The sequence below is a fragment of the Miscanthus floridulus genome, chromosome 19, assembly GCF_019320115.1.
Source record: "Miscanthus floridulus cultivar M001 chromosome 19, ASM1932011v1, whole genome shotgun sequence".
Classification (NCBI taxonomy): Eukaryota; Viridiplantae; Streptophyta; class Magnoliopsida; order Poales; family Poaceae; genus Miscanthus; species Miscanthus floridulus.
This window is the reverse complement of record NC_089598.1, coordinates 98,800,075-98,810,440: the sequence shown is the minus strand read 5'-3', so window position 1 is coordinate 98,810,440 and position 10,366 is coordinate 98,800,075. Positions and strand designations below refer to the sequence as shown.

The window sequence follows — 10,366 nt, the reverse complement described above, 5'->3', positions numbered from 1 at the left end:
CCGCCGAGACAGCGAGGCTTCCTCCCAATTCCAAGCCAAGCCCGAACCCACGACCTCCGTCCATTCCGCTCGCGGCTGCTTCCGCCCTTCGGCCTCCGCCCAAAACCCAATCCAGACTCCAGAGCCAGGCCAGGCCAACCAAACCCTAGGCCACCCGCGCCACGCCTCGCGCGCGTGGCATCCATGGGCTGACCGCGTCGCGGTGGGGAGCCCGGATCCGGAGCTAGGGTTCCGCCGTCCTCGGCGGCACCGCCATGGAGTGGGACAGCGAGTCCGACGGCGCCGGCAGCGTCGGCGCCGGCGAGGAGGAGCAGGAGGAGAAGGGGGAGGAGCGGGGAGGCGAGGGTGGAGGTGGCGACGCTGGGGGAGCTGGTGGGATGTTCACGTTCGCGATTGAAGGCATGCTGCGCGCGTCCGGGCCGTGCGGGCTCGTCGTCACCGACGCGCTCGAGCCCGAGTGCCCCATCATCTACGTCAACCGCGGCTTCGAGGAAGCCACGGGCTACCGCGCCGAGGAGGTCCTCGGCAGGAACTGGTCGGTGCTACCTTATCCCATATGCTTTCATTTCAATTCGTCACGCAACTAGTTTCATTTTGGTTGCAAGGATTGCTCTGTGCCACTTAGAATCATACAGAACCTACTGTTAGTTCTTTTGTTAGCTATATATACGTTGTATAAGCATCTGCGGTCATGATTTTGTTTCTTAGAAACGAGCTTAGGCTGGTAGGTCCTCATTTTTGCTGTTAGACTAGTCTCCCCTTTCAACTGGTCACACACCAGTTTCATTTGGTTGGAAGGATTGATCTGTGCCACTTAGAATCGAGCAAAACTTACTGTTACTGTTAGGTCTTTACTTAGCTATACGTTGTAAGCATCGATTGTTGTCATGAATTTGAGTAAGAGAGCTTAGACTGGGAGGTGCTCATTTTAGCTGTTAGAATACGCTTCCTTTCTGTGAAATAGCAAGTGCCATCTTCTTTCTATTGTTAGGTGCAAGGGTTGGCCTCCTCTTGCTATTGTTAGATGCAAGGAAGCAAAACGTAGTATTACTTTTTGTTTGTTTTGTCATGGTTTCTGTGTTGGTGATTGAGTATTAGAAATGCGGTTACAATAGTAGGTATGTAGCAGGACTGGTCGGTGCTACCTTATCTCATGTGCTTTCCTCGATTTGTTTCACAACAATTTGGTTTGGCTTCAAAGATGGGTCTGTGGCACTTAGAGCAGAGCTTACTGTTATTTCTTTTGTTACCTACGTTACAAGCATCCTTTAGTATTAGAGGTGAGCTTAGAGTGAAGGTGCTCAGTTTAGGTGTTGGAATACTCTTCCTTTCAGCAAAATAGCAAGTGACATCCTGTTGCTACTTCTAGGTGCAAGGATTGCTGCCACATAGAATCGAGCTAATATGTAGTATTGCTTATCTGTTTGTTGTCATGGGTTTTTGTTTTCATAAATTTAAATATTATTAGATGTTATTCGGCTTTGCTATTAGAACACACACAGAGTGAACTGGAAATAGTGGCATCATTTTGGTACTTTGGGATTCCTCTCTACTGCTTGTGTTCATTAGCTACTAGAAAAGCCTTTCCTGCTAGCGCTGGTTGTCTATTAGAAGCGAGCTTAGACTGGAAGGTTCTTAATTTAGCTGTTACAATGCTCTTTCTTTCAGCAAAATAATAAGTGTCTTTCATTTGCTATGATTGGGTGGAGTGATATTGTTAGGACTTGATGCCCTACCGGAGTTGCTGCGCAGGTTATAGGGGTGGAAGAGGGGAGGACGTGGTCTGTACTCTCGACGTCGGCGAGGGCCCATGGCGGCGAGAGCGGCTGCTGCTGCAGCCCTAGAGTTCACGCGGTGCTACAGTAACGAGGGTACTGTTCACGTGAGGGAGAGAGGGCAGGGACGGCTGGCTCCCAAGGGAATCCAACAACTTAATTGTTGTTTTCTGCTTAATTCCAATCATCCTAGATTACAAGTATTTATCCTTCCCTATAGATGCTATAATTAAGGAACTATATCTATCTCTAAGAAAATACCAAATAAGCGATAAATTGGGCCTCTAAGCCCCTTAACAGACCGCCCCCCTAGCCACTATTGGGCCTGCGCCTGGCATAGGGGATGCCGGTCATAACAGATATCCATTTCAGCAAAAACATAGTAGTGCTTCTTTTTTTTTCCTTTTTCGTCATGGGTTCCTGTTTTGGTGATTTTGAGTATTAGAAATGAGGTTAGAATGGTAGTTGTTTGGTTTTTCTGTTACATTAGCTGCTAGAAAAGCCTTTCCCGCTAGCGCTGTTTGTGTATTAGAAGTGAGTAGACTGGAGGGTTCTTTATTTAGCTGTTATTATGCTCCCCCTTTCAGTGAAATAGCAAGTGGCATCCATTTGCTATTATTAGGTGCAAGTGGCATCAATTTCAGCAAAAAACGTAGTAGTACTTTTTCTTTGTTCTGTCATGACGTCATGGTTTCCTGTTTTGGCGATTTTGAGTATTAGAAATGCGGTTAGCATGATAGGTGCTTGATTTTTCTGTTATATTAGCTGCTAGAAAAGCCTTAACCGCTATCGCTGTGTGTACTAGGAGCGACCTTAGACTGGAATGCTCTTCCTTTCAGTGAAATAGCAAGTGGCATCGATTTGCTATTATTAAGTGCAAATGGCATCCATTTCAGCGAAAGCGTACTATTACCTTTTTTCTGTTTCGTCATGGGTTACAGTTAACCTTGATTGCTTCTGATGGGTTTCAACTTTAGCCTACCCCAACTTGTTTGGGACTTAAAGGCTTTGTTGTTGTTGTTGTTGTCATGGGTTACAGTTTTGGCAATTTGAGTATTGGAATTGCGGTTAGAATGACAGGTGTTTGGTTTTTCTGTAACAAGACCTGCAGTTTCAGTGAAATGGAAAGTAGTGACATCCTTTTGCTACTTTGGGCTTCCCCTCTACTGTTTTGTTTATTTAGCTGGTATAAAAGCTGCACGAACAAACCACAGCTCTCTGGGTAGCTCAGCTGGTATGTACGATGCATGAGTGAATACTACAGGAAGCAAGCAACCAGGCCAACTTAATCGCATCTCAGCCAGTCCATGTACCCTCATGGTCATGGCCATCACCCAATGGTGTAGCGGACCGGATTCTTACGGTTGATGGCCACTGTACCCTTGTCCCATCCACTCGTCAGTGTCCGAAGCACTCCCTGAGATTCCAGCCAAGCGTGAACCCACCATCTCTGCATTGAAGGCATGCTGTGCGCATCTAGGCCGTGCGGGGTGGTCGTTGTTGATGCGCTCGAGCCCGACTGGCCCATCATCTACGTCAACCACGGCTTCGAGGAGGCCACGGGTTACCACGCCGAGGAGGTGTTCGGCATGAACTGGTTGCTGCTATTTTATCCCATTTGGTTCAATTCGTTACACACTTTCATTTGGTTCCAATGGCTCATCTCTGCCACGTAGAGTCGATGGTTCTTTGTTAGCTAATAGGTTTTAAGCATCTGTTGTTGTGATTTTGAGTATTAGAAGCGAGCTTAGACTAGGAGGTGCTCAGTTTAGCTGTTGGAATACTCTTCCTTTCAGCAAAATGGAGTGGCATCCTTTTGTTTTTAGGTGCAAGGATTGCTGCTGCTTAGAATCAGGCATCTGATTGTGCAGACTGCAGGGTTTGCCTAATTGAAAATTTATTAGAATCACGTTCTGATTCTTTTTACTCTAGATTACAATCAAGTCTATTTATTCTAGATTAGAATTACTTAATCATCTCTCTTCCAGTATGTGGGTTACCTTTGATACTTCTCAATTATTATGATTTCATTCTAGGATTGTTTGGCATGATAACATACTACTGATTACAAAGAAAATCGTATGCTTGGCTTTAACTGGCATGGTATTGTTGTTTTGAGGTCATGTCCTTCAATATTGTTTGGAGAGAGAAATATCTAAGGTAAGTTAGCACTTCAGATGTGAATCAATAGATTGATTTCTAGGGAAAGAAAATGATGGACCTGATTAGTCGAGGGTTTATGTTTAGTCAGTCTTTTACCTGTCCAGTTTGCTGGAATAATTTAGTAATTGATGATTGAACAGTTAATACTTGATAATGGTTGATACTCAAGAGGTCTGATGTGATTTTCATCTGTACTCTGAAAACTATGGTAGCTGCTCTATGGTAGGTACATGTGATTTAGAGGGATTTCCAAGATAATTAGCCTAGACGAAAATAGCACCAACAAGCTGTAACTCGAAACAGGGAACATAGAGTAGTGTAAGGAAATGATTAACTGGGAATCTGTAATTGTGCTAAAAGTAGTAGATAAAAGTGAAGATTGGAAAATACCGTGAATGCGCATTGGGTCCCAAACTTGATTTTGCTTCTTGATGATTGCACATCAATTCTTTTAAAACCTTGTATTTGAGTAAGACTTGCAGATACATGATTCATATCAGTAACTAGTAATCCAAGTGCACTTTGGTGGTTTTTATGTTGGATTATAGTTCAAAGATATCTGGCGGTTCATGGGGGTTTCGGATATGGTAGTAGGAACCAGGAGGGAGAGGAAGTCTTAGACTTCGCCATAGCTTTTGATCTGATGATAGCTAACATTTTCTTCCGTAAGAGAGTCCCATTTAGTGACATTTAGTAGCGGCCAGTACTCTAGTCAAATCGACTTTGTCCTTACAAGGAGGGATAAACGAACATGCGTGGCGTGTAAGGTGATACCTGGAGAATGTGTGGTCGCTCAACACAAGCTGGTGGTGGCTAACTTCCGCTTTCTGGTGCAAGCTCGTGGGAACAAACAAGCTAGGGTTGCTAGAACGAAGTGGTGGAAATTAGAAGGGGAGACATCAAAAGTCTTTAAGGAAAAGGTCATTGAAGAGGGCCTTTGGAATGATGAAGGCGATGCAAACAGCATGTGGGAGAAGATGGCAACATGCGTTCGGAAGGTTGCTTCAGAGGTGCTTGGAGTGACCAAAGGGAGCGGATGCGACTCGAAAGACACTTGGTGGTGGAATGAAGATGTGCAAAAGGCTATTAAGGAAAAGGAGTTCTATAAGCGCTTGTATCATGACAAGTGTGCAAACAACATAGAGAAGTACAAGGTGGCAAAGAAGACTGCAAAACGAGCGGTGAGTGAGGCAAAGGGATGGGCCTATGAGGACCTTTACGGACGTTTGAGTACGAAGGAAGGAGAGAAGGACATTTATAGGATGGCTAGGGCTTGCAATAGTGAGACAACGGATTTCAACCAAGTCAAGTGCATAAAGGATTAGAGGGAGCAACTCTTGGTGAAGGAGGATGAGATCAGACATAGATGTCAAGAGTATTTTGATAAATTGTTCAATGGTGAGAACGAGAACACCACCGTTCAGCTGGACGACTCGTTTGATGACACTAACAGGCGCTTTGTGCGGAGGATTCAAGAATCGAAGGTCAGAGAAGCCTTGAAAATGGCGAAAGGGGGCAAAGCGATGGGTCCTGATGGTATCCCAATCAAGGTGTGCAGATGTCTCGGGGATATAGCTATAGTATGGCTAACCAAGATGTTCAACAATATCTTTCGATCGAACAAGATGCCTGAGGAGTGGAGAAGAAGCATATTGGTACCAATCTACAAGAGCAAGGGAGATATCCAAAGTTGTACTAATTATCGGGGAATTAAGTTGATGAGCCACACTATGAAGTTATGGGAGAGAGTCATCGAGCAGCGCCTGCGAGGAACGACGCAGGTATCAACAAACCAATTTGGTTTCATGCCCGGAAGGTCAACCACAGAAGCAAACTTCTTAATAAGACAGGTTATGGAGCAGTTTAGAGAGCAGCAGAAGGACCTCCACTTGGTTTTCATTGACTTGGAGAAGACTTATGACAAGATACCAAGAAATATTATGTGGTGGTCTTTGGACAAACATAAAGTCCCATCAAAGTACTTGACTCTCATCAAGGACATGTACAACAATGTTGTGACTGGTGTTCGAACAAACGATGGTAACACATATTACTTCCCGATTAAAATTGGACTTTATCAAGGGTCAGCCTTAAGTCCGTATCTCTTTGCTTTGGTAATGGATGAGGTTACCAGGAACATACAAGGGGATATCCCTTGGTGTATGTTGTTCGCTGATGATGTAGTGTTAGTGGATGAAAGCTAGGTGGGAGTAAATAGGAAATTAGAGTTATGGCGGCAGACCCTTGAGTCTAAAGGTTTTAGATTGAGCAGAACTAAAACCGAATACATGAGATGCGACTTTGGCGGAGTTGTACAGGAGGAGGGAGATGTAAGTTTGGAAGGTCAAGTAGTGCCTAAGAAGGATACCTTTCGGTATCTGAGATCGATGCTATAGAGGGATGGAGATATTGGTGCGGACGTTAGCCATAGAATCAAAGCAGGGTGGATCAAGTGGCGACAAGCTTCTGGCATTCTCTATGACAAGAGGGTACCACAAAAGCTAAAAGGCAAGTTCTATAGAACGGCGATTAGATCGGCTATGTTGTATGGAGCAGAATGTTGGCCTACAAAGATTCGACATGTTCAACAACTGAGTGTTGCCGAAATGCGTATGTTGCGATGGATTTGCGGTCACACAAGAATGGACCGAGTTTGGAACGATGATATACGTGATCGCCTAGAGGTAGCACCAATTGAAGAAAAACTTGTCCAACATCGGTTAAGGTGGTTTGGCCATGTCCAAAGGAGACCTCCAAGGTACCAGTGCATTATGGAGTCCTAAGCCAAGCTAATAATATGAGAGGTAGAGGAAGACTGAAATTGACATGGGGGAGGCAATAAAAAGAGATTTGAAAGCTTGGGATATACCTAGAGATCTATGTTTGAATAGGAGTACTTGAAAAACAGCTATTGAAGTGCCTGAACCGTGACTTGGGGCTCTTGGTGGGTTTAAAGTCTAGCCTACCCTAACTTGCTTGGGACAGAAAGGCTATGTTGTTGTTGTTGTATAGTTCAAAGATATCTAAGATATTTAAAATTCCGTTCGTATCCAAATAGATATAATACTTATCCATCTGATATAATGCAGTTGTATTGACAAATAGGAATTTAGAGTGAGCCGAACATGCCACTTTATGTCTAGTAGCAAGTTTTTAGTGCTCGAAGATATTTGGACTGACATATTTGTCGGGACCTGGGCAATTTTCAAGTTCCAGGATTTATATGTTACACCCTATGCAAGTAGATGTTTAGCGTCCTGTGGTGTAGCTTAGTTGGTTACCTTGTTTTGGCTCCGTATCAACATTCTTACCCTGTGTATTTAAGTATGTTCTTTCGCATTTGTTGTGTTTGGCTGCCAAACACCATTGTTCATGTTAAAACATGCAAGGATTTAGGTATTGTCATGGGCTAAGACAACCTTAGTTCTATTGGCAGTGCTTATGATGTATGGTACTCGTATTTTTGTGGTTGGCAGCTCCTGTCTGCATGCATCTCTCATCTTCGATTGTTTCATTATTTTCCTAAATTATGCCACAATAATACAATATAACCTATGCAATTTATTTATTGCTTTATTTACTGTGATATTTCTTCTCTCTTTCAGCCGATTCCTGCAGTGCAGAGGACCATTTGCTCGAAGGAGGCACCCCCTAGTTGATGATGCAGTGGTGTCAGAGATTCGAAGATGCATAGACAACGGCATTGAATTCCGCGGCGATTTACTGAATTTCAGAAAAGATGGAACTCCATTGATGAACAGGTTGCATCTGACCCCTATATATGGAGATGATGAAACCATAACCCATTATATGGGCATTCAGTTCTTCACTGATGCTAATGTTGATTTGGGACCATTGCCCTGTTCAATGACAAAGGAACCAGTGAGGTCAACACGGTTTGCTCCAGATAACTCATTTCGACCCATTTCTACGGGGCCAGAGCACAGCAATTTTTGCCGGGAATATTCTAGCCTCTTCCAATTAACAGATGAAGTGCTTTGCCAAAGTATACTGTCAAGGTTGTCACCAAGAGATATAGCGTCTGTGAGCTCTGTGTGCAGGCGCTTGTATCATTTGACAAGAAATGAAGATCTCTGGAGAATGGTTTGCCAGAATGCTTGGGGTAGTGAGACTACTCGAGCTATTGAGACAGTGACTGCCGCAAGATGGCTGGGCTGGGGTCGGCTGGCAAGAGAACTGACAACCCTGGAAGCTGTTGCCTGGAGGAAATTGACAGTTGGGGGTGCAGTGGAGCCATCTCGATGCAATTTCAGTGCCTGTGCTGTGGGGAACCGTGTTGTTCTCTTTGGCGGGGAAGGTGTTAACATGCAACCGATGAATGACACGTTTGTATTGGATCTGAATGCTAGCAATCCAGAGTGGAGGCATATCAATGTGAGCGCAGCTCCTCCAGGTCGCTGGGGCCATACTCTGTCATGCTTAAATGGCTCTTGGTTGGTTGTTTTTGGTGGATGTGGAAGGCAGGGTCTGCTTAACGATGTATTCATGTTGGATTTGGATGCTAAACAACCAACCTGGCGTGAAATACCTGGAGTTGCACCCCCAGTTCCGCGTTCATGGCACAGCTCCTGCACTTTGGATGGAACGAAGTTGGTAGTTTCTGGTGGCTGTGCTGATTCAGGTGTACTCCTCAGTGACACATATCTTCTTGATGTAACCATGGATAGACCAGTTTGGAGAGAAGTTCCTGCATCCTGGAAACCGCCATCTAGGCTGGGGCACTCAATGTCTGTGTATGGTGGCAGGAAGATCCTGATGTTTGGTGGTCTTGCTAAGAGCGGCCCTCTGCGGCTCCGGTCTAGTGATGTGTACACAATGGACTTAAGTGAAGAAGAGCCTTGCTGGCGATGCCTCACTGGTAGTGGAATGCCTGGGGCTGGTAATCCAGCTGGTGCAGGTCCACCTCCTCGCCTGGATCATGTTGCTGTGAGCCTGCCAGGTGGAAGAATTTTGATATTTGGTGGCTCAGTGGCAGGTCTTCACTCGGCATCACAACTTTATCTGTTGGATCCAACTGAAGAAAAGCCGACCTGGAGAATACTGAATGTTCCTGGGCGCCCTCCCCGGTTCGCCTGGGGCCACAGCACCTGTGTTGTTGGAGGAACAAAAGCGATAGTGCTTGGTGGACAAACTGGAGAAGAGTGGATGCTTACAGAAATACATGAGCTTTCTTTGGCAAGCAACTCAGTTTGAGTTCCTGAGGGGTTTCTAGTAAAGTTCCTTGCAAATTAATGCGGCTTCTCATGCAACCCGAAGCTTGATTGTCTTCACCAGCAGAACTAGAAGAATGAACCATGAGCATACTGAATCTTCTGGCAGCTACTTGGCTTTACTTGGAAGATGAAATGGTTTCCACTGGTTTGCTCGCTTAATGTAGACAAAGGGTAGTGATATGTTCATTTTTATTGCCGTTTGTTTGGCCTTTTTACCAGATAATTACAACTCATAAGCTACTATTGTGGAATGAGTACCAAATTTTATATGTATTCTCAGATGTTTCTGACTTGCAAATTTGCAATATGTTAGGAAAACAAAGGACTACCCTGTATATAGTTTAATCTTTTGATGTACGGTACATGGAAAACTTGAGGCTGCTGTCTTGTGGCACAGGCGCACAGCTAGAAGGCGTGATGCATGGTGATCACCGATCAACCATGTTTTTGTATAGAACATGTAATATGTAGAAATTTCAGTCTGGTGAGCTTAGCTCAGTATCGGTTTACTTGTCTTCTATTTCACATGTTGTATTATCATGGACATGATTAAGGACAGTGGTTATGTATATGAAACAATGCCAAACTTCAAGTGTAATTATCTGTTTTCAGGAGAAACTTGATAGGATCATACTCGATGGTAACGTATCGAGAGGAGGTTCCTGTTCCTCGACAGCCTGCAGGCTGCCAGATAAAATTTGTAAGTCAAATGATAGCATAAGGGGCGTTTACTTTGAATGTTAGCGTTTTACCTTCCTCACATCCAAAGTTTGAAACCTTGGATCAAATCTAATGGGTGCTAGCCAGACTGTCACCCAAATTTGTAACCGTGTCTGCAAAATTCAGTGCTTTTTAGGTGTTTTAACCGTGTGTGAACACCCAATCGGCCTGTCGGCTCACGGTACACCGACAGGTTCCTATCAGTCTTTTTAATGGGATGGAGGGGGTAACACAGACATGAATCCGTTGAACTAGACAGACTAGTACGAAAAATAGGGCCGAATCCTCTTATTCTCTCAGTCCGCAGCAGAATATAAATTTAGTATGGTCCTTCTTCCGTTCCAAAATAAGTGTTTATCCCGCACTTTGTGGAGTTAAATACTTTTACGTTTAACAAAAATATAGAACAAAAATACAAATATTTATAATGCCAAATAGGCATATTAGATCAATCATCATGTCATGCATTCTCAT

At 44.3% G+C, this 10,366-nt stretch overlaps 1 protein-coding gene across 1 annotated transcript; it reads left to right on the top strand.

Moving 5' to 3' along the window:
* On the top strand, nucleotides 1–9,470 carry LOC136525180 (adagio-like protein 1). The gene is made up of 2 exons (XM_066518173.1): nucleotides 1–535; nucleotides 7,544–9,470. The coding sequence occupies exons 1-2, from the start codon at nucleotides 255–257 to the stop codon at nucleotides 9,150–9,152; spliced, it is 1,890 nt and encodes a 629-aa protein (XP_066374270.1). The 5' UTR covers nucleotides 1–254; the 3' UTR covers nucleotides 9,153–9,470.
* Nucleotides 9,471–10,366: the final 896 nt, after the last annotated feature.

Excerpts from the sequence above, each read along its gene's own strand:
- LOC136525180 (XM_066518173.1), top strand. The coding sequence starts at position 255 with ATGGAGTGGGACAGCGAGTCCGACGGCGCCGGCAGCGTCGGCGCCGGC. Across the intron at positions 536-7,543 it reads GAGGTCCTCGGCAGGAACTG|CCGATTCCTGCAGTGCAGAG; the intron begins GTCGGTGCTACC and ends TCTCTCTTTCAG.